General features: G+C 44.1%; 1 protein-coding gene across 4 annotated transcripts in view; it reads right to left on the bottom strand.

Moving 5' to 3' along the window:
* Window positions 1-17,937: 17,937 nt before the first annotated feature.
* The window catches only part of LOC137645735 (ribonuclease P protein subunit p40-like), a 677,401-nt gene continuing 670,047 nt past the window's right edge, over window positions 17,938-25,291 (bottom strand). For all 4 annotated transcript variants that reach the window (XM_068378626.1, XM_068378623.1, XM_068378624.1 and 1 more), the window contains one exon: window positions 17,938-18,734. In XM_068378626.1, the coding sequence (XP_068234727.1) occupies window positions 18,509-18,734 (226 nt within the window). In that variant the 3' untranslated portion in view covers window positions 17,938-18,508. The remainder of the gene's footprint in view (window positions 18,735-25,291) is intronic.

Here is a 25,291-nt window from a genome sequence, read left to right as displayed (position 1 = left end):
CTCTTTAGCTATGGCAAGCAGCTCTTCTAGTAGAAGGACACTCCAAAATCAGACCAATGTTCTCTGAACCTGAATAGTGCCATATCCTCTGTACCATAGTCTTCCACTGTTTTGGGGTGGAGTTCTCTTGCTTGAGGGTACATTTTTCTATCTAATTTCTCTTCCTCTTGCTTTTTTTAAAGTTTTTATAGTCTATATAAGAAAGATCTTAAAATATTTTATTTTGTTCATTACTTCTAGTAGTTTATTTACTTATTTCCTTTTCTCACTGGGCTATTTCCCCGGTTGAAGCCCTTGGGTTTATAGAATACTGCTTTTCCATCTAGGGCTGTAGGTTTGCAAGAAATAATAATAATAATAATAACAATATTAATAATAATAATACTAATAATAATACTAACTGCCCACCTCCCCACTGACTAGTGATGTCAAGAGTTTGTTAAAGTGGTATAACTACTATGCAATGCCATTTGATCCTTTCATCTTAATGCAGGGGTCCGCAATAAGAATTCCAGGGGAGGTTCATAGAAATAAACAATATTTTTATAACAGAAGTACTTATTTCTACTGTATACTCACTTCCCACCTCCCCACTGACAAGTGATGTTAAGAGCTTGTTTAAGTGGTAAAACTAGTAATGCCAGGCTGACACTTGCACGAATCTGTAGCATGCATTGGCATGACCCGAGTCGTGCCAGTGCGCAAACCAGTCAAAAACTGGTGTGAAGTGTACATAAACCCATCGTGACTGCGTGGCATGTCGTGACGAGAATTTTGAAATGTTCAAAATTTTGATCACGACAAACTTTCGTGACCGCGTCGTGAACTATGCGCAAACTGTTCGTGAACTCGTCATGACCTCGTCGGGACGATGCGGGGGGATATGTGCCTCTGCGTGGCAATGCGTGCCATGCCACGACAGTCTTGAACTACCACGAATAGTTTACGAACAGCTCACGTCGAGTTCACGAGTAGTTGACGACATGTTCACAAATATGCCCGCATCGCAGCGTGGCCGTACCTTCTCACTGACATGGTCTCGTGTACTTCATGCATTGATGGCACGAGCAGTTCACGACTAGTTTACGCACTTCACGAACAGTTTGCACATGGCACGAGAAGTTCACAAGCAGTTCACGTCGGTGTGGGGATATATATAGGGCTTCCTGGACACTGCTCGCCATTCTAGAGATCCACCACAACCGCCGACACCTGGGTGACCCAGGGCAACCTAAGTAATGTAGTGAAACAGGTGAGAATCCCAATGTCTACATGCAGATTGTATTCCAGTTTCATCCATTGCTTTTGACATGGCATGTGCAATATGTTGCATTGAAATGCTGTACTAAATTGTTACAATGTTTGTATGTTTCAGATCATCTCCAAAGCAGATTCCTTGGCGGCCACCCACTCGTACACCAGCACACACAACATCGTACATGATTTTGCGTGCCTGCTGGAAGGCCACATGCAGGCCATCCCGGAGGACTCCTGGCATGAATTCCTGATAGACTGCCTCAACCTTGTACACCGCTACAGGCAGCGGCGTCAGCTCTTCCCGCAACCACATCAACAACCACGCATGACCTGGCCAGGCCCACAGCAACAGCAACCTTGGCCGCTCCCTCAGCAGCAGCAGTTCTGCCATCAACCTCAACCAGCCACCCTGCAAGCACTGCCAGGGCAGCAGCAGCAGCAGCAGCAACCTCCAGCCAGTCAGCCATCACCTCTAACGTGGATGCCGCCCCAGTCACCACAGTCTTCAAGCCAGTCTTCCTGGCCCCGTACCGCGGAGTGGCAACTAGGGATGCCACCTGCACCATGAGCCACCCTTGTCCAGGCTCCTTCACCAACACTTACAGTACCATCAGCCACCCTTGTCCAGGCTCCTTCACCAACACCTTCAGAGTCGTCGCTGTCAGCCACCTTCACGACACCTGTGACACCAAGCTGTCTGGTCCTGACCTCAGGGTCCGTCAACAGCAACCTAGAAGAGGGCATTTCACCCTCAACCTTCTACACCTCCAAGGAACTCAACACACTACCAGTCCATCAGGTATCCCCATGCAGCGGTACCAGACCCAGCAAGGACACTGACTGAGAGACTTTAGAAAGTGAGAGACTTTTGGGAGTCAGAGCCATTGAGACACTTTTAAATATTTGTAAATAGTTGGACTGTGATACTTGTACATATTTGTTGTTTGCTGTTTTCATGTTAATAAATCGTTTTCTTATTTCAAAACACTTGTTTTTCTCTAACCTTAAAATAAAGTGAAAGAAAAAAAAATTAAAGAGCAAAAGAAAAAAAATAAAAGTTTCTTTTATTTTAAAAATGGAACAACTGTGGATGCAGCTCATGGAGCTACAACCAGTTCTTGCCAAGGGAAAGCACCAGCAGGGGCCATGTAGTAATGTGACAGGTAGTCTCGCTGATCCTTTACCACTTTCTGGGTATGATGGCCGGTTAGAGGCAGCAGCCCCTGCAGGTGTTGGTCAGTCCTCCATCCACCAGGGATCAGATCATGTGTGTCCGGATCTTCGCGGTCCACTTCTGAAATTGCGTGTGGGTATCTGATGAGGATGAGGTTATGCAGGACACAGGCACACATAGTAATCAGGTTGATGTTGTCGGGGTGCTGATGCATTGTCGTCAAGAGGCAACGGAACCTTTGACACAAAATTCCAAAGGCATTCTCCACGACACGTCGGGCACGAGACAACCTGTAGCTGTATATGCGTTCTCAAAGGACCTATGACCGATGGGAGAATGGTTTCATCATCCAGGTTCGGAGAGCAAAGTCGTCATCCCCTACGAAGTGATAGGGCACTGGCTGGTCATCATTAGGGAGTGGTTCTGATTGAGGCACTCCAGCTCTGTTCTCTTTTACAGCATCATGCAGGGAACAGTTACTCCATGTTCCTCCATCCGACACACCACCCTCTGCCCAACATCCACATAGAGGAACTTGTAGGTAACATCTGCCACTGCCATCAGTACAATGCTGTGTAAGCCCTTGTATTTGTAGTAGTAAGAGCCAGCATTGGGTGGCTTCTTCATGGCGTTGTGCTTGCCATCCACAGCCCCCAGACAGTTGTGGTAATTCCATCTGGAGCTGAACCTGGCAGCAACTTCCTTCCACTCCTCTTCAGTTTTGGGGCAGCGCAGTACTTCGACCTTGTAGACCACAATGATGGCTTTACACAACTCGGGTATGAACTTGCAGATGGTACTTGCTTCAACCCTGAAGCTGTACTGCAGACATGGATAGGAATTTCCAGTGGCTAAAAAGCGGAGGGTGGCAGCCAGCTTCAGTCCAACTTGAAGCGGTTCCCTCATGAAGGTGGACTCCTTCTGAAGGCGAAATGTTAACTTCTCAACCATCTCTTGGAACAGGTCAGCTGTGATTCTGAGTTAATTTTTGTACCCCCTTTGATCTTCCTTGTGGAGTTCAGTCATTAGACTGTCATACTGTCCACACTCGGGCCTTCTGGTCAACCATTCCCTGACCCACACTTTCCTTTGTGTCTTTCTTCGATGTGGGGTTGCCTTTTCTTGCTCTTCGGCCTCTTCCAGCCTTTTCTGCTGCTCTTCAACAATGGCTAGAGAAGCTGCCAAGTATAGGCATCTTCTCTTCTCTACAATGATTTTATCTCTGACATTAAACATATTGTTTCTTCAAAAGCCAATCCAAAAATGACCAGGGGTTGGGGAGGCCCCATTTTTATATGGTGTGGCCAAGTCGGCACAACACCGTCCGAACTGCACACACTCATCGTCCCAATACAGGAAGTGCGCAAACTATGCGTGAACTCGTCATGCCAGTTCGTGTCGATGTGGACTCTGATGTGCACGCATTCGTGAACTATTTGTGAACTCTGCGTGAACTACCCGTGAACAGTGCGGGAGCCTCCCAGTTCATGCCCCTAAATGGCAGGACTTGTCACGACAAATTCGTGGCCAAAAGTCGTGCAAGTGCCAGCTTGGCATAACTACTATACACTGCCATTTGATCCTTCCATCTCAATGTAGGAGTCAGCAACATGAATGCCAGGGGAGATTCATAGAAATAAACAATATTCTATTAATACTCACCTCTCATTCTTATACATGTCCCCCACCTCCCCACCGACTAGTGATTTGTTCCGTAACTGGAAGAAGTCCAAGCAGGATATTTCTCCTTCGAAGGTTCCTTTGAAGGAAGAAAAACCCAAGGCCTCTTCTTCCGTCTCCCGACCCTCCTCCGAAGCTCCTACTCGTTCGGTCTTTTACGAAAGACCGCCGAGTAGTAGCGTAGACCAAGTTAATGTCGGCCAACCCCGGTTCTCAAGAGATGATGTTGCTTCCCCTAGTGAAGCAGCCCCACCTGTCCCCCCAGGTGAGGCCTTGTCACTAACCCCTCTTTTACAGATTTGGTCTTCCTTGAGGCTTACGGGTTCGCCCTCCAAGGAAGCTTTGCTACAGTTCATGCGCATGGGTGCTTCTGTTATGCAATCATCGTCGCCGTCAGAGGTAGATCCTCTGACACTTGTCGACGTTATCATGTCAGAGGTGTCTCATGCGGTATCATCCAACTCCTCTGTCCCTCCAGACTCACCAGCGGTTGCTGCCGACTTAGTTTCTCCCGTTCCTGAACATCCTTCGAGTGGGAAACTAAGTTCAACGTCTGTCTATCCTGCAAGTGTTTCTCCCCCTTGGGGGAGTTCACTTATAGAGACTCCTCTTCAGAGGACTGCTGCGGCGCTCGGTCAGCTTGCTGATCCAACGGTCACCAGAGGGTGCATTCGTCGGAAAGCACGCCTTTCACTTCGCCTTAGAGGTCTCCTTTCATCAGCGGTGAAGAGGCGCCTCTTTGGTTTATTGTCGTCGCAGCCGTCACCTGCAGAGGAGCCGTCGCTGCATTCTGACCTTCATTCATCAATCGTCACTGCTCCTGCAACCAGTCTTGTGACTTCGGTCCTGGAACTCTCTACTGATCGTTTGCGATCCCCTTCGGTGAATGGTCGCCCTTGCAAAGGACACGTCGACCATCCACCCTCCAGACATGCTGACCTGCCATCACCGTTCCTGTCACCGGTAGAGCATATTGTAGCTCTACCAAAGTGCGCAGGTGTGCGCCATCACCCTGCAGCTCGCCAACCGACAGAACTTCGGCGCTCATCAGCAGCTCGCCAGACTGCTCGTCACTCTACAGCGCTTCGGCGCGCCCCTTCACCTGCTCGCCCTCATAGAAGGCAGTAAATTCATGCGCCTGTGCGCCCCGCGCCTACATTCACCTGCGCTCACACGCCCAGGGTCGCCAACGCGCCAGCGCACTACAGCACTACGCGCCCATGATCTCCTGCGCGTCAGTGCTCTCCTGCGCCTACGCACCCACGATCTCCTACGCCCCAGCGCTCTCCTGCGCACCAACACTCTCCTGCGCACCAGCGCTCTCTTGCACGCACTTGCTCTCCTGCGCGCCAGCGCTCTCCTGCGTACCAGCCTGTGCACCAATTATCTCCCGACCGCTCCCGCACGCCAGCACTCACCTGCGCGTCAATTATTCTCCGGCGCACAAACACTTTGTAGGTGAGACAGCAGGCACATTGCAGCTCTTAATACACACTAGCTCTCACCTGCGTGCCGGCGCTCTCCTACGGGCCAAATCTCTCCCGCTCGCATGCACAGAGACATGCGCACGCGCAACCATGCGCCAACTTTCACCTGCGCACACGTGCTAATACTCTCCCGTGCGCCAACATTCTCCTCCGCGCACGCGCACCAACAGGCACGGGCTCAGGATCTACACCCGGCAAGGTCACCATCGCTTCATTCCCCTCCCCGCAAACATATTCCAGCGTGCCCTGCGGGAGAAGGGAAACAGGAACAAGCAGAGGGGTTCAGGATCCCTAAACTGCCTTCTAAGGCGGACCCACCTATTACGGTGACTCCTAGTAGGGAACCTTTGGTCCCTTTCCCTTCAGGGGATATGTCTGACAGTGCATCAGTCAGTCAGCAACCTTGGTTCAGTGCCTTAGTCAGAGCTGTAACATAGGCATTCAAGCCCATCTTGTCCAAACGCTCATCAGAGCAACCTATAGCTCTGGACTCGAGACATGGAACCATGGCTTCCTCTACCCCCTTTGAAGAAGAAAAGAGGAGTTTTCGACGTGGTCACTTCCCTGGGGGTGAAGCTGACTCCGTGCAGACCATCAAGGCTAGTCCCTCCAGTTTCTCCCCAGGGATACTCTCCCTCCCTGTCGGATGAAGACCATCCATCACCAAGGGAATTGCGCGAGGAGAGCGACTCTTCCATCACACCATTGGGGGAAACCTCCCTCCACACAGAGAGTTCCCCTCAATCTGAGACCAGGAGGGACATGACACTCAGGCCTTTGATGTTGGAGTCTTACCTCCTTTCTCGGAAAGAGTCCAAAGACTCCAAGACTCTGCCAAAGTCCTCCACCAGGGCTAGAACGGAGACAGCCAGCCACTCAAGAAATGTCCGCGACTCACCCCAAGAAGAGCTCTTGGGGATAGAAGGAGCCTTTGCTGCGAGTCCAACATCAGGAGACCAACAAAAATCAGAACATGCATTCTGGCAGATTCTGACTCTAATGAGGGTTCTCAATGGGTTTGCCGACTCGGAGATACACCTCGAGAGGACAAAGACCGTGTCTTCGGCACTCAGAAACCCTCAAAGACCAGTGCAGCCCTGCCCTGGTCTCAAGGATTGAAGAGTACCAGGGACAAGATCACCCAACAGCGCTCTGAGTTTGCCTCCTCCAAACGTGCCAGCTCTATGAACAAGCTCCTCCCACCTCCTCGCGTACAGCAAAGGAGGTACTTTGAGATCCTGGAGGAACTAAGTTCACCTCTTCCACTTCACCATTCTCTGGAAGAGCTAACCAGGGGAGTCCCTCTTGAGAGACACTCCAGCCGGCACGTCTCGTTCTCGGTGGCCGAAGTCCTTAATCAGGAAAAGGTCACTAAGTATGCGATGCAAGCTACTTCGTGGCTGGACATCTGGTTAGGGACCTTAGGTATCCTGATACGATCCGAGGATTTTTCCAAGGAGCGTACCAGGAAGGCAATGGAGACCTTTTTACTCTCAGGCACTCACACGATCGAGTTTCTTGCCCACTAAGTTTCGAACTTGCAGGCAAACACTTTCTTGAAACGTCGAAATGCAATGTCTGGGAGGTTCCACCAACAGGTCCCAAGCGTCGAGATTAATAGGCTCAGGCATTCCTCCTACAGGGGCTCAATCTGTTTGAGCCTAAGGATGTGGAACTTGCTGCTGAGAGGTGGAGGAAGTCTCATCGAGACTCCCTCCTCCATAGGGCTTCAACAACTAATCCCTATAAACTTCCAGCACCACAGCAGTCCCGCCCAACCAAGACCATAACGACGAAACCAGCAGCGAAGACAGTGGTGTCTAATACTCCCTTCCCTGTCAAGGACAGGAAAGGCAAAAAGTCCTACGATAGGCACTCCCCCTGCGTTTCCACCAGTGGGGGGATGCCTACAAAGCTGCTCAGACAAGTGGGAGCAACTCAGGGGCCGATTCCTGGACAATCTCTATGATCCATCTAGGATATCGCGTCCCGTACATAACATCTCTACCTTCCCTGACCAGGAATCCAGTGTCAATAGACTCCCTTGCCATGGGATCAGCAAGGAGGCAGGCACTTCGGGCAAAAGTCCAGACTCTGTTGAAGAAGGGCACTCTCCAAGAGGTCCTCGACGGGTCCCTAGGCTTCTTCAGTCGACTCTTTCTTGTAAGAAAGGCATCTGGAGGCTGGAGACCAGTCATCAACCTCTCAGCCCTCAACAAGTTTGTGAAACAAACTCCGTTCAGCATGGAGACGGCAGACACGGTCAGACTAGCAGTAAGACCTCATGACTTCATGTGTACACTGGACCTAAAGGATGCGTACTTTCAGATCCCAGTCCATCCGTCTTCAAGGAAGTACTTAAGATTCAGCCTAGACAACAGAAAGTACAGGGTCAAGGTGCTGTGCTTCGGTCTCTCCACAGCAACCCAAGTTCTGAATTCACCACAGTGTTTGCCCTAGTGTCATCTTGGGCACACAGGATTGGCATCCGTCTCCTCCGTTATCTGGACGACTGGCTAATCCTAGCAGACTCGGTGTCAACCCTTCTTCAACACTGAGACAAACTTCTGAGACTTTGCCAGGATCTGGGGATCATGGTAAATCTCAAAAAGTCTTCTCTGCTTCCTACACAGAGACTGGTATACTTAGGCATGATCATAGACACCAATCTCCACAAAGCCTTCCCATCAGATGACAGGATAACAAGGCTGAGAAAGGTCGCAAGACCCTTTCTCAGACGAGAAGAACTTCCAGCCCAAACGTGGTTATGTCCCCTCGGTTACCTTTCATCGCTGGCCCGTCTAGTTCCCAATGGTCGCCTCAGGATGAGATCCCTCCAGTGGCAACTTAAGCCCCGGTGGAATCAAACTCGCGATTCCCCGGATATTCGGATCCCCTTGGGATCAGCGGAACTGACAGACCTCCAGTGGTGGGTGACAGACTAGAACCTACGAAAGGGAGAGGACCTTCTCGTCTTCCCCTCGGATTTGATGCTGTTCTCAGACGCTTCAACAAAAGGGTGGGGGGCCCACGTGCTGCACCACACGACCTCAGGCCTCTGGTCAGTCCGAAAAGTGCCTCCATATATATTTTCTAGAGATGAAGGTCGTCTTCCTGGCCATTCAACAGTTCCTGGAGGACCACTCAGTGGTGATGATGAGCGAAAACACCACAGTAGTGATTGATTGATTGAAAGTTTTCTGGCATCCTGACATCTAAGGTCATTGACGCCGATACCATTTACTGTATATGAAAATTAAAAGAGAATTCGATTAAAACCATAAAAATTAAGAAGTCATTACAATAGTTAAATAGTTTTCAGAAGACCTGCTTCTGAAATAAATCTAAAAATTCCGCTCGCATAGTAAGACACATCATGTCCAAGAATCTTGGCAAGGATAAACCTGCCATCCTCACCTCGAGCCTCAAACAGATATCTATTTCTTAAGTTAGTAAAATTAGGGCATTCGGTCAACAAATGCCTCACTGTTAAAGGTACTAAGCAGTCCTCGCAATACGGTTGGTGTTGGCCCTTCAGCAGAAACTCGTGTGTCAACCGTGTGTGACCAATACGGAGACGACAAAGAGTCGTCTCCCATTTTCGGGGAATCATGTTATACCTCCAAGGTGATATGATATTTGTTACTTCCCTCATTTTATTGCCATCTTGACTATCCCAGTGCTGTTGCCATTTATCACAAACCAATTTCTTGATGTAAGGTAGGAAATCGTTACATGGAATGGGATACCTCCTTGGTAGCAACTCGGATGCCGCATTCTTCGCCAGTAAATCTGCCTTCTCATTCCCAGACACACCTACATGTGCTGGAACCCAACAAAATCGAACAGTTATACCTTTCCGTCCAATAATAAAAAGCCATTCTAAAATCTTTAAAACTAGAGGGTTACTAGAATTAAAAACTTCTAATGCTTGAAGAACACTCCTTGCATCACTAAAAATTGTAAAATTACCCTCCTTTTCCAAAGCTATTTTCTCAATAGCGGTTAATATGCCATACAGTTCGGCAGTAAATATGGAAGCTGTTAGAGGAAGTGCACCTCTACAATTAAAATCATTACTATGTACTCCAAATCCAACGCCAGCATCAGATTTGGAGCCATCAGTATATATAAAAGTCGATCCTCTATGTTCTTCAACATGTTCCATAAAAAGAGACCTGGATTCTAAGTCAGTCAAATTCTTCTTAACTCCAATAAAGTATCTACAAAAAGATATGTCAGGTAATTTCCATGGAGGTGTTGATGATACCTTGAATGGAAGCACCTTATTTCTAATTATATCCAGATTGTTTAATAATTGGTTAACCCGAAACCCAAAAGGTTGAGGAGATTTTGGGTGCAACTCAAAGTAGGTTGAGTGCCTTACAAGGCTTGCAGTTTGAAAGGCTGAAGAATTGGAGAGTCTTTGCAATCTAAACCAATACCGAATAATAGAGGACATTCGGTAAAGGTCCAGAGGCAACTCCCCAGCATCAACAAGGAGACTTATGATAGGGGAGGTTCTAAAGGCTCCTGTGGACAATCTAATGCTAGCATGATGTATTGAATCTAGTATTTTTAACCGGCTTGGGGTTGCTGAGGAGTATATTTCGCATCCATAACTGATTTTGGAAAATATCAAGGCCTTGTATAATTTTAAAATTGTATTGCGGTCTGCCCCCCATGATGTATGGGACAAGACTTTTAAAAGATTCATAGCTTCAACACATTTAGCTTTTAATGTTTTTAAGTGAGAAACCCATGTAAGCCTACAATCAAATATCAACCCTAAAAATTTTGCTTCACTTGCACATGGGATCCATTGACCTTTGATGTATATATCCGGGTCTTGTTGAGAACTTAAATCCATTCATATCGGCCCAATGGATAATTTTATCAATAGAGAGTTGGATTTTTCTCTCAACCATTGCCATTCTGGCTCCAGCAAATGATATGGAGAGATCATCCACATATAATGTTGCGAGAACATCCTGGGGAATGACTGAGGATATCCCATTAATTGCTAGTGCAAAAAGGGTTACACTCAGCACACTCCCCTGAGGAACTCCTTCTTCCTGGCATTTACTCTGTGATAGAGCTTCCCCAACTCTCACTTGGAAAACTCTATGTGAAAGAAATGACTGGATGAATAGTGGTAGCTCACCTCTCAATCCGCACTCATGGATTCTTTTAGGTATACCGTATCTCCATGTGGTATCATATGCCTTTTCAAGATAAAAAAAAACTGTCACATGGTGCTGTTTGGAAGCAAAAGCTTCACAAATGGAGGACTCAAGTTGTATCAGCACATCAGTTGTTGAGTGCATTTTCCTGAATCCACATTGAATGGGTGATAAAATATTCTTTTCAAGGTACCAAATCAGTCTTGCATTGACCATCTTCTCCATGATTTTACATAAACAAGATGTCAATGCAATAGGTCGGTAGTTTGCTGCTAAAAACTTGTCCTTACCGGGTTTTAAAAAGGCTAAAATAATGGCTAGTTCCCAAACACTTGGACAACTATGATCATGCCATATTCTATTAAAAATGCTTAAAATAAATAACTTTGTATTAAAAGGTACATGTTTAATCATTGCATATGGAATTCCATCAGGTCCAGGGGCTGTATCGTTACAAGTAGCAAGAGCAGAATCAAATTCTCTTTCAGTAAAAGGAGAATTGTATGACTCTTGCTTTCTTGTTGCGAAGTTTAAAACTTTCTTTTCTTCATTGCTCCTATACTGGTGACCAGGAGCTGCTTCACACTTGCACGATACATTTGAGAAATGGTCAGCCAGGGCATTGCTTACTTCGGTTGCTCCAGTCATATACTGGCCATTTATCTTTAACACTGGTGGTGGGTTTGGGGTGAATTTTCCTGCTATCTTTTTTACTTTCCTCCACACAGATGATGTTGGTGTTCTACTGTTAATGGAGGAAACAAAGGACATCCAAGACTGGCGCCTAGCTTCTTTCATGGCACGGCGGAACTGTGCTCTACATTTCTTGTATATGACTAAATTCTCCTCATTACGGCGCATGCGCAATCGAGTTAAAGACTTTCTTGTGGCTCTGTGCAGGGCAGTTAGTTCTGACGACCACCAGGGGACTGGTCGTCGTCTGAATATCCCAGTTGTTTTGGGAATGGAATTCACTCCTGCTGTGTGAAGAGTTCCATTAAGTAAGTCTATGGCATCATCAACACTTTCAAACTGTTCTGCATTTCCTTCAATTTCACTTAACTCCAGAAATCTATTCCAGTCCGCCTTATCAAGATTCCATTGAGGTGATCTTTGTAAAGGTGGACCATTGTTGGTGTTTATAATGATTGGTGCATGATCACTAGTATGCCAATCATCTAATGTTCTCCAATTAAAATCGAGAAGACAGTTAGAGCTTGCAACTGATAGGTCAATGCAGGACAAGGTACCTGTCTGTACATGAAAATGTGTGGGCTCTCCTGTATTGAGGAGTCCGACATCTTCATTCTCCAAAATTGACGATATAATATTACCCCTTGCATTTGCTAAAACATCACCCCATAAAGGATGTCTACTATTAAGGTCTCCTAGTAAGAGAAAGGGTTGTGGGAGTTGTTTAATCACCTCTACTATATTATCATATGAGATGTTATCATTTGGAGGCAAGTAAAGAGAACAGATTGTGTATTTTCTCCCTATATCAATCTGTACAGCCACTGCCTGCAGAGGGGTACAGATCGACAAAGATATTTGGGGAACATCTCGACGAACGTATATAAGACTTCCCCCATGGCTCCCTGCTCGTTGATCATATGGTGTCCTATAGCTAATATACTCTCGAGGACAAGGAGTATTAGCATCGAGCTTGCTTTCTTGTAGACATACTGTTATAGGGGAGTGCTCACGTATGAGGAGCTTAAGTTGTTCATATTTCGCCCTTAAACCCTGGCAATTCCATTGCAGAATGGAGGAAAAAACTATGTTTTATTTTTTGGAAGACACCTTAGATGAAGTCTTCCCATTGGCAATATTTGATCTAACAATGTTTCCCGGAGGTAACTCTAGAGAGGATCTTGATATAGTGGGTTTTGTGTTTCTCTTTTTCTTTGTGTCCTTTTGATCTAATTGTTGAGGAGGATGGTGGACCTCAACTTGAATTTCTGATTGGTTCAATTTACCTTCTAGTTGTTCAGAAACATCAGCAGACAAGATATCATATTTATTGGAAGTCGTGACTTTAATGTTTCTTATGGTAGGAGGCGAGAGGGAGGGAGGTCTGTCTCTTTTTCGATTAAAAGGTTGTGATCTGTCAGGTTTTTGCACCTTCCCCACTACGGGTTCACCAGGTAAATTGGTTTCGAGTGCAACCTCCATCAGATCAGGCAAGGAAACGGCCTGTGAGAGGTTTGTACTATTGTTTAAAATCGGAGTAGTTGGCTTTTGAATAATTTTCAGATCTTTAAGTGTCCGTTTTGATTTTTCCACAATTTCTGGATATAGATTTTCGATGGGACTTTCAACCTCTTTAACTACTTTCATTTGTTTCTTTATCTTAGAAGTAGAGATATAATTTTCGTCTGTGTGGTTTGGCAAGTTTTCTTCAGAACCATTGAAAAAGGTTGCCCTGGTCTTATTTGCTTTTCAAGAGCTCTTTTACGAGCCTCTAAGTAACCCTTTCCATGGTCCTAATAGCCTGGATTTCTTTTTCAAAAATAAACTTTACACAGCTTTTAGATGTAGCTGGGTGTGCTTCCCCACAATGTATGCAATTAGGGTTTTCTATGCATACTCCATGACTACTTTTTCCACAGTTGGCACAAACAGCTGGCTTATTGTTTAGTTTTTCTTTACATTTCTGGCTTAAATGGCCATACATTTGGCAATGATAACATCGCAATGGTGAAGGGATATATGGTTTTACCTTCAAAGATAACCAACCAGCTTTTATAACATTTGGTAATCGGCATTGATCAAATGTTATAATCAGAGTAGCAAGTGGGATACGTTGTTCTCCAACTCTCTTTCTCATTCTGACTACTTTAACTACTCCTTGATTTTTCAGTTCATCCTCTATTTCTTTTTCCTCTATATCCAACAATTCTGGAGCATATATCACACCTCTACTCTGGTTGAAAGTAGGGTGCGAAACGCATTTTACGCTATGACCATTCAATGTTGTAAGTGTTTTTAACCTTTCACCTTGTAATGGGGACAGTGTCTCTATCAAGAGACTTCCATTTCCCTGGGGTAAAATTTTTGGCTGCCCTCCACATAAAGTAACTATTTCCCTATTGGCTTTAAAAACATTTATACGCTCATTTCTTCCGTTTTCAAATTCCAAGATAAAAAATTTTTCATAATTCACTACTTCATAGTGACCAGGTAATACTTCTACTTTTCTATATCTTTCTGTACTGTCATCATTTTTCACTCTCTCTCTCTTCTTCTCTAGCGTTTTATTATTCACATGACGTGAATAAGGTTCTAACGTTACAATGTTAGAACCCGAGTTGGAGCTGTCTGTACCGAGGTCCATGTTTGTATTTTCCAGATCGTCAACAGAGGGGTGGGTTTTTTGGTTGTGAGCAAGCCGGGTTATCCACCTCTTATCGAAGGATGTCAGTCCTCCTATCCCATGTGGCCCAACACGAGAAGAGGCTTCAGCGGGGACCAGTCCTCTATTAGAGAGGGGCTGCCTCTCTTAAGGTGGGCGTACACTGGTCAGTGGGGGTAGTTAGCCCCTCCCACCGTCGACTCCAATGCCTGGCGTCACCCATTACCCGCAAATATGGGTGACTTAAGACCGGATCACTGGAGCCCGACTCTTAACAGACTTGGTCTGCACCCAATGGGGTCTGCCAGAGGGTGATGGCGTCTAAATTGGCACAGGTTGAGATGGAATGCAGTCCATCCCACACACTGCCAAATCCAAAGCAGCATCCAAAGTAAAATCGAACATGCCAAAGTCGTCAACAATATCGAGCCCAAAAGGAAGAGATGGGAGAAAAAAAGAAATAATCAAAAGTAAAAGAGAAAGTGCTGACTGATTTAGTTGGATCGACAGCTGGGCACCGAGGTCCAATGGGAAGTAGTTCCCACTGTTCATTAGAGCCAAGCTGCTAATCCCTAAGCCCCCCATCCTCATCAAGGCTTCAGCATCTGGGGGGACCACAGTAGTGACTTACATCAATAAGCAAGGAGGTACTTTTTCGCAGCAGCTATCCCATCTAGCAGTAGAGATACTGAGAGGGGCTAAAATCCACTCGATACCACTATCGGCACGCTTCATTCCGGGCAAAAAGAATGTGTTCACCAACAACCTGAGCAGAGCAGAGCATCGCAAATAGTGAGTGCCGAGTGGTTTTTGGATCATCTTGTAAGCCAACAAAGTCCTGACTTTGTGGGGTTCTCCGACTGTGGACCTCTTCGCAACGGCCCTGAACTTTAGGCTCCCGCTGTATTGTTCCCCAGTCCCAGACCCCCAAGGCTCTCTGGCAAGATGCTTCCCAACAATGGTGGGACAACATTGACGTTTACGCCTTTCCCCCGTTTAGTCTGATAATGAGGGTACTCAAGACCAGAACATCGGTCAATCTTTTAATGACCCTCATAGCTCTGCTATGGCATCCCGCAGAATGGTTTCCGGACCTTCTGCAGCTCCTAATGGAGCCCCCAAGAGAACTCCCTCCACGACACAATCTACTCAAACAACCACATGTCACGACTTCACGTCTGGAGACTATGCAGCATCTCCTCTCTCAGAGAGAATTTTTGCAACAAGTTGCTACTAGGATGTCTGGATACCTGCGTTAAGTCATCAGCAACAGTTTACCAGGCAAAGTGGAATCTTCTGTGGTTGGTGTCGTGGAAGGGGTATCTCTCTACTCGATGCCACTATTCCAGCAATAGCGGAGTTCCTCGTGTATTTGCGTGAAGAAATGCACCTGTCAGTCTCGGCAGTAAAAGGCTATCCCTCAACCTTAAGCCTCGCCTTCAGACTGAAAGGAACGGACATTTCTTCATCGCTAGAATTTTCCTTACTCATACGAAGTTATGATCTTACCTGTCCCATGGAACGTGGTTCGAGTTCTCAGGTCTCTTAAGAGACCTCCCTATGAATCATTACGCCAGGCAATCGATCGCCACCTGACTTGGAAGACGGTGTTCCTGCTTGCTTTGGCTTTGGCCAAGCAAGTCGGTGAACTTCATGGTCTTTCATACGACATTGCCCATTCAAGGGGTTGGGGAGAGGTAACATTCAGCTTCGTCCCTGAGTTTATTTCTAAGACTCAGAACCCGGGAGTAGCGGATCCACGATTTGACTCCTTCCGGATTTCTAGTCTCCGTACTGTAACAGATGACCCAGACTATCTCTTACTATGCCCAGTGAGGAGTTTGAGGCTGTATCTTAAGAGAACAGCCGCAGCCAGTCCTCGTGTGCCTGCACTATTCGTCAGCACAGGAAGGACCAAGAGGAGGATCACCAAGAACATCATCTCAGCACGGATTCGCAAGGTCTTAGACCATGCATTGAATCCAGACCCTCCTCCTTCACGTCACCCCAGAGCTCATGATGTCAGGGGCGTAGCTATGTCCCTGGCATTCAAGAGAAACTTCTCAGTGACGCAGGTTTTTCAAGCTGGGGTGTGGAATCGTCAGACCACATTCACATCCCACTACCTGCAAGACGTGACCTACAGGAGACTCGATACGTTCTCTATCGGTCCTGTGGTGGCTGCACAACAGCTGGTTTAAAACCTCATGCTCCTTATTAGACAAGTAGCAGAAGGATGAGGGCATTGTTACCCGGTTTTAGTCTGCATGAATGAAACGGTTTGACTGGCCCTTATTCTTTTCTTCATTCTCCCCTCTCTTGGGGAAAGCAGCATCCTGGGTTCTCTGCATAGCTGACCTCAAACCACTGCAGGTAAACCATGCTCCCTTGTGTACCTAGTATCAAGACTAATACTGTTGCGTTCCCATACCCTGACGAGGTGGTATTGGGAAAGTCCTAGTTACACAGTTTTTCCTTCTAAAGAACTCAGAATAACTTTACCAGGACAGTCACACTTCTACATACCTCAACACACACAGCTTGCGTAGGCTGCGGACCTTGCGTAGCAAGGTTTTAGCGAGGTGCAGGGACTCCTTATATTTTCAGTACTGATACACTCAGATGAACCCCCAGGTAAAGCCAGAAGCCAGATTGGCTGGGACGTCCACCCTTCCCAATGGGTGAGTCACCCCTATTAAATAGCGTGGTCTGCATTCTAGTTACGGAACACATGACAAATTCGTAAATAATTTTGTATTTTTCCTAACTATACAAACCTTAGCTATTTAAGAAAACTTACCCACCAGCCCAATCCCCCTTGAAGTCCTATCTCCAAGCAAAGTGAGCTCAATCAGAGGTGTGTGAGGGGGGGGGGGGTTGCAAGCTACCCTCCCCTAACCCCGCTAACTAGCAGTATGGGTAGTTAACCCTCGTTAAAAATTGATGGCTCGTCATTTCAGCTACGCCGAAAGTAATACCCCTATTAAATAGCTAAGGTTTGTATAGTTAGGAAAACTACAAATTATCTACGAATTTGCCATGTTAAGAGATTGCTTAACTGGTTTCAACTTTGTGACTGGAGACAAAAAGGTATGGCCTATCCATGCAATATTATTGCTTAACACTGCCATATGATCCCAAAATTACACTAGGGGGGCAGGGCAATTATAAGGAAAGAAAATAGTAATTTTTAGTAATAGGGTATACATCAATATGTATCCAGCTTCAAGAGAGAAGCAATATGAACACTAGTTGAGTATAGAAATAAATAACTTTATCATTAAAATTCTGTTTTGTACAATAAAGTTAATGGTTACATATGGCAACTGTTATTGGAAGATGGTTTTCAATTTAATTTTATTAGAGCTAGTAACACTAATAAGTTTTCAATTATGTATCTTGGTTCCAAAGCGTAAAATCTAAAAAAGCTCTACTACAGAGATAAAAAAGACAAAAAATACTGATGTTTATTCAAATGGATTGTGTTTTTTGATAATGCTGAGCAACTAAAAATAAACAACGAAAAAAATATATGTATTATATTACAACTGAGCAAGAAAGTTAAGATTTTAAAACATTGAAGTCATATCTAAAATATGAACAAAATAATAACCACCTCATCAAATATTATGCCCTATAATACTTCAGTTATAATAACAGTGTCTACAGTTTATTGGTATTGTAAAAAGGCATCTGTATAAAGGATCCTTGGTTAGGTGTAGAACTTATTTTTCTTGATCTCATGTGGTAAAATACACAACCACTGCTTGAGTAGAGGGTTTGTTCATAAAAAAGAATAAAATTAATTATATATTTTATAACAAACTAAAACTTCATGAAAACATCATAAGATGAACTGAAAACACAAAGGATACTAAATGGAATTCTTCATGATACTGTATTTGTGTTGGGTATTCACATAAAATGTTTTATTCTTTATATTGTGTTGCTTTTCCAACAAAGGGCAACAGGGTCATATGAGGGTCACTAAGAAAACATGTGTTAAATGGGTGTGGCTCAATTTTTACATTGGGTGATACCCTTTATATATTTCTAAGGCATCTTTAATATTACTCTGTAAATAAACATCTTGCTTAAGACACCTTTCAAACAAACTATGTACCACTTGCAATGATAAATATCAAAGATTCAACTTATATTATTTTTTAAACAGAAGTACAATGGACACTGTAAAGCTCTAAGTACACACATAAATTCTTGTAAAGGAAAATTTATATACTTGTGACAGCTCTCTCCAAATGTAAACAATAAAAAAAACGTGTCAGTTAACTTTTAATATATGAAAATGTACAATACTAAATATTCCCAACAAAAACTTGAGATAAAAACAACATTGTTCATATGTTTCCAATCATTTATTGTTATTACATTTACTGAACATTCTCAGAGGCTTTCGTGGCCCCGAAGTTTTATAAATCAATAAGCTAGTCCTCATAATTATAAGTGTATAAAAGTTATCCCCATTTGTATAATAGAAATTTTCAGTTAAACCCCAAGAGATTGGTGAGTCAACATGACCATAAACTGTTATACTAACCCATGGTAGGGATTCCTCTTCTGTTTCTTCTAAAATGAGCCTGAAAGCATAAAAAAAACGTTCACCTTTCAAATTAATTACTAAATTAAAAACTTCTAAAATCTAAATAACAATGAAATAACAAGGACTAAACTCTAGTGATAACAATAGTAATTTAATGATAGGTGTTTACCCAGGAACAAATACTGAAAAAGAAGTTGGTGTAAAAAGTGGTCAGGAGTATATCGAGTGCAAAGATATTATTGTAACCACTTATATCCCTTTGATTATTTTACAGTGTTTTCCTTATTTATAAAACTGGAATTTTAATAATAACATGGCCTCCAGTAAAGTAATGAAAAAATCCAGCTGTTAATGGCAATAAGCAATGGTTTGGACAAGCCATACTGTACTACCTTTGTCTTCAGTCTTGAAATCAAAACTATTCCTAAGCTCTTGACACAAGTCAGTGGGGAGGTGGGTGGGCATGTATATGAACAGCAGGTGAGTAGAAAAATAAACATATTATTAAAATTACAATTACTTCTATGAACCTACCCTTGTGTTCATATTACTGAATCTCAAATTCTGATGGAGGAGGGGCACAACTGAAGGAAAGAGATATGTCATTTATAACTTTTAAATAATAAAATCAATTAACATTCTAGACTTAGTTGTAATCTAGTTTTTGGTAACCAACTGCCTTGAATTAAATTTTGAGACATGAAACTCCAAATGACTTCCCTAAATTTTAACTTATCCCTTAATTCCCCTTTTTTGTGTTAATATGATGTGTAGTCTCCAACGACATTTCTGTAAAAGACAAGAACAGGGAATCTAATACGGCATAAAATATCAAATAAATACTGTCGCCCCTTCTTTAGGGTCAGTGTTCCAACGTGCAAAGCACAGACCCAATGTGCTAGCTAGACCCTCAAGTTTATGGATCTCATCTTCCCAGCAGCATTATTTATAGCAGTTAGGGGTTTTGAGAGAGGGGAAGCATTGTCCAGGCCCCCTTTCAGGTTCAAGAGGTTAGGTCAGGGGATGATTTAGACACTGAAGAGGTGGCTTTACTTTGCAGGTCCTCAGAAGAAACTTCAATCATGCTTGGGAGGCATCCACTGGGTGCTATCCTCAGTACTTAGTCAGCTTACTAGGTCAGCTCCAACCCAGGTTTCTGCTAGGCAGGTTACTGGTCTGCCTGGATTCAGGCAACATGCATCTCCCGTGGTTGCCTCACTCAAGGCTCTACCATTCCTGTCAGTTTTTGTCCTTCGTCAGTTCCCTTTGTGTCCCAACCTGTGGATCCCGCAGCGGCTGGACATTCGAGAAATGGTGACCAAGGAAAACCTCTAGTGGGGGGCTCCAACATGTTAGCCTGGTGTTCCAGGTTCAGTTGGGGAAGGAGAAATTAGGGTAGGCAGTTTCTTCAATGGATATAGAGGAGGAGACATAGTGGGGAAACCCTTGGCAATCCTGTGATGTACTGTATATGCATTCTAGTCTGAGTAAAATGTTTATTTTATATAAGAGTCCAAATCTTCCTTTCAATGATACAGAATTTAGAAATCTTCCTACATTTTCTGAATCATGATGGAGGTTTAAAAATCCATCCCTTAAAGCATGCCCCCAATTAACCCCGAAGGTCAATCTAATATTAATGGTACTTCATTTAGTAGGGATTCTGAAAGTGCGATGTACTCTGCAGATTTTAAACATTCACACAATTTCAGTGCAGTAGTTAACCTCTTAAGAGAAGAGGAATTGTTTGGTAATTTCAGTGTCGTCAAGTGTAAGAGGAGAATGTGTAAAGAATAGACCAGACTATTCTGTGTATGTGTCGGCAAAGATAAAATGAGCCGTAACCAGAGAAAGGGATCCAATGTAGTACTGTCTGGCCAGTCAAAGGACCCAATAACTCTCTGGTCGCAGTATCTCAACGGGTGGCTGGTGTCCTGGCCAACCTACTACCTGCATATACAGTATATGATCTGTAAATACTATACTTTTGTATTTAGTATACTGTATACAGTAGGCCTCTATACTGTACTTACAAATATATTTTTCATAACATTTTCTTTATTTTACCAAAAGTAAAAGTATGTACGCAAATTAACATTTACGTTAACCGTACAGACACTCACAATACAAAATTTAAACAGTCAAATACGGTACTGTATGAAAAGGTATTGAAGGTACAGTACTAAAAACTATATAACTCAAATTAGCAAAATTACAGATTCTTACAATATTGTACTGTAGCTACAGCAGATACATGTCTTTTGTATTGAGGAAATTAACAAGATATAAACTAATTATGTAAAATATATCTACACTCCCTTCGTTAAGGAAATTCAACAAGATTTAAACATTAATTACATAAACTATACTGTATGTACACTCAGAATGCAAAATATTAAATAAAAACCAAATACAGTACAGTATGTACACTCACTGAGGATACTAGAAACTAATTCAAATTGGCAAAACTATAGGTTTATACAAAACTGTACTGTATCTACTACAGAGACGTGTCTCTACATTACTGATAATCTTAAATTGAAGCAAACAAGACAAACAAATTCATTATGGAAAACTATACAGCAACTACAGAACATCAAAATCTTAAATAAAAATGTCTATAAACTTATCAGTTTTCTCCATATCCCAGGCTGGTTCTGGCTTGTACTCCTTCTCCATGATGAGCTTTTGAAGCTTGTCCTGGAAACTTTCTGCTGCCTCATGGTCCAAAGAGGCTGACTTCCCAGTAATTTTCATGTTCTTACATACAAAACTTCACTTAAACTTATCGAACCAGCCTTTGCTGACTTGAAAAAAAATTTTTAGGGTTGCATTGTCTTGGGTGGTCGACAGTTGAGGATCATCCTCAGTAAAATGGCAGAGTAGAGAATTAGCTTTTTCCCTTATATTGAGCAAGTTAATGACAATCCCCTTATGATGCTGGTCCTCGATCCACACATTTAAGGCATTCTCCATCTTATGCATAAAAAGGTTGTGTCCAGGGATGGGAAGACCTTCCCTGGACACAACCTTCAAACTGCCCGAGGCATTAACAGGCACGGCGCCATGAATCTTAGATGCCTTCTTCTCTATGTACTTCCGGGTACTCTCGTTAACACCAAAAAGTCTTTACACGGCTGAGTATTCCTCTTTGGTCTTTAGACCTAAAGACACTTGATGTTACCGTTATACATCAATCAGCTGATCATGAAATATGTCAGTGCTTCCTGTCCCCTACAGGGAAGAGTCTGGGTAGACTCGAGGAAACAACCCGAGGATTGTGAGTTCAAGGAACAATCTAGCAAACAGTTTGTATATTAGTGTCAACATATACGTAAAGCGTAGTCTGTACTAGGATGGTATTGGTTTGGACAGGTTACTGTACCGCCTGGGTCTGTAGATGAAGAGACGGACAGGTTTATATACGTGTAGGAAACCTTAAACAGTAAAATGAACAGTCTAGTACAACAAGATCTTACCTGATTACCTGGAACAAAAGGAATCTTAGTTCCGGTATTTACTTACATATCAAAAAGAGTCAAGGATGCTCTGACTTATACATATAATGAAATATTTGGGGCGAAAGAGACGCAAATATTTGTTCTATTGTTTACAGTATTACAAAAATAGAAATCATGGTTGTAAACAATTACAATGTATGCTGAATAATTCTGCATAAAAGCATAAACAGTAATAACAGGAATAAATAGGGTTTACGTGAAAAGGAAAACATTAGCCACTCTAAGGGAAATATGAAATTTCACTATACATTCTGTTGTTACTAGGAACACTGTACATATAAGAATGCCTGGCACTTGTGTCAGTTTATTATGCTTAATGTCACCTGTGTAGGGAGAACGGTCTATAGTGTTTTCACTTAAACACAAAACTCAACATATGTCTTACGAGTCTATCATGTACACCCTTCACTATAAGTCCCGAATAGTGCACTGTTCTTCGCAGTAATCAAGCAGTGGGTTTTATTACACTGCCTGCCGCCACCACATGAAATTTAATTTCTTGTAATTGCTTCGCGTAGTGCTTGAAGAAGACCCTTGAAGACTTCCATCCAGTATAAGCATGAAGGCTTTCAAACGACATTGTTTGGAAGAAATTCAGAGACGAGGCAACTTTCCTCGGATCATGACCTGCGGGTGTACTGTCTGGATTCGCTCTGCGAATGAAGTAGGTGATTTTCGCCCTAATCTGTTTCAAGGAAAACGTTGAACCGGAAGTCTCTCCCCTGAAAAGCTGACCTCCTTAAAGTCTGAAGTTCTACAAAGATAGACCTTTAGGCATTCCACTGGGCAGAGGGATGTTTCTTCCTTCAGAGGGCAGATTCTCCAGGGACCCCATCTCTTAGTGGGCAACTCATTCTTGGCGAGAAACGTCGGGTCCGGAAAGAGGTTCAGTTCTCCATTGTCTGTGAACTGAATGTGGCCATCATCCCTCGAGAGGGCCACTATTTCGCTAACTCTGGCTCCCAAGGCTAGTGCAAATAAGAATATCACCTTCTGAGTCAAGTCTTTCAGTGAGCAATCCTCATTGTTCAGGGTTGATGCTAAATAGAGAACTTTGTTCAAAGACCATGATATGGGCTTAGGAGGAGCTGCGGGCCGAAGTTTTGCGCAGGCTTTAGTGATCTTGTTGAAGATTTTGTTGGAAAATTCTACCTGGAAGGCGTAAAGTATTGGTCTGGCCAGGGCGGATTTACATGTAGTAATCGTATTGGCTGCTAAACCTTGTTCATGAAGATGGATGAAGAACGACAAACAGAAGTCCGTAGAAATCTCCTTAGGTTTCTTCACCTAGACAAAGGCCACCCATTTCTTCCAGGAAGACTCATATTGTCTTCTTGTTGACTTTGACTTGTATTCTTCTAGGAAGTTGATACTGTCCCTAAAAATTCCAAACCGTTTCTTGACTGCTAAGGCGAGAAAATCATGAGATGAAGGTTCTGAGTTTTCACTGATGAAGCTGAGACAGTCAATTTCTGCACTTGCTGAGTCAGAACTGGGTCTGGCAACGGGATCAGCTTTAGGCGTAGTTCCGTTACCAGGGGGAACCAAACGCTGTTGGGCCACTTGTGGGCCACTATTGCTGCCGTCCACCGAAAAGATCTCAGTTTGTCGAGGACTTTCAGCAGAAGGTTGGTTGGAGGGAATAGGTAGATCTTGGACCATCTGTTCCAATCTATGGACATTGCATCCATTGCTTCCGCTAGAGGATCCTCGTACGGGGCTACGTACCAGGGTAGCTTCTTGTTGTCGCTTGTTGCGAAGAGGTCTATCTGCAGTCCTGGGACTTTGCGTAAGATGAAGGAGAACGATCTTGCGTCTAGGGACCATTCTGGCTCTATCGGTTTGGTCCTGGATAGAGCGTCCGCTGTCACATTGCGGAACCCTTGAAGGTGGATTGCTGACAAGTGCCATCTCTTCTTCTCCGCTAGGCGGAGGATGGCTAGTATCACTTGATTTATGTGAGGCGATCACGAGCCCTGTCGATTTAGGCATCTCATTATGACTTCGCTGTCTAGAACCAGACGGATGTGGATTGAGCAGCGGAGTTTCAGTTTCTTTAGGGAAAGAAAAACTGCCATGGCTTCCAGAAATTGATGTGGAAGGTTTTGAAGAGGGGAGACCAGGTTCCTTGGACTTTCCGATGATGAGAGTGACCTCCCCACCCTTCTTTCGAGGCATCCGTGTGAACGGTGACTGACGGTGGAGGTAGTTGTAAGGGAATCTTGTTCTTTAGGTTCTTGGCCTCCGACCATGGCTTGAGTAGGGATCGCAGACGATTTGGTATCGGTCTTTTTAGATCTCTTCGAGCGTTTGATGCGTATTTTCTCCAAACTCCTGATGCTTCTTTTAATTGTGCTCTCAATACTGGATCTGTCACTGAGGCAAACTAGAGAGACCCCAACACTCTCTCCTGTTGTCTTCTTGATATCCTTGCAGACCGAAGAAGGCTTCTGACAGATCCTACTATCTCTTTCCTTTTCTTTGATGGAATGGAAAGGCAGTGCGACTGTAAGTTCCAGTGGACGCCCAGCCACTGAAACTTCTGAGCTGGAGACAGTCAGGATTTTTCCAAGTTGATCTTGAATCCCAAGTGTTCCAGGAACTGGATCACTTCCTTGGAGGCTTGCCTGCACTCTTCTTCGGATGCTGCCCACACCAGCCAGTCGTCCAGGTAGGCTACCACCTGGATTCCCTTTAGGCGTAGTTGATGAATGACTGCATTTGCAAGCTTGGTGAATACCCTTGGAGCTATGTTTAGTCCGAAGGGCATGGCTCTGAAGACATATTGTCTTCTTTGTAGTTTGAATCCCAGGTAGGGGGAAACTTGACGGCTGATCGGAACGTGCCAGTACGCATCCGTTATGTCTATGGAGACTGTGTATGCCCGTTTGGGCAACAGGGTCCTGATGTGTTGAAGCGTCAGTATTTTGAACTTGTAGTTCACTATGAACTTGTTGAGTGGTGAAAAGTCCAGAATTACTCTGAGCTTTTCTGAGTCCTTCTTCAGAACACAAAATAGCCTTCCTTGGAATCTGACAGACTTCGCCTTCCGTATAACTCTTTTGCTCAAGAG

This window comes from Palaemon carinicauda, chromosome 8, assembly GCF_036898095.1.
Source record: "Palaemon carinicauda isolate YSFRI2023 chromosome 8, ASM3689809v2, whole genome shotgun sequence".
Taxonomy (NCBI): domain Eukaryota; kingdom Metazoa; phylum Arthropoda; class Malacostraca; order Decapoda; family Palaemonidae; genus Palaemon; species Palaemon carinicauda.
The sequence above is the reverse complement of the archived record's forward strand: the minus strand, read 5'-3'. Positions and strand labels throughout refer to the sequence as shown.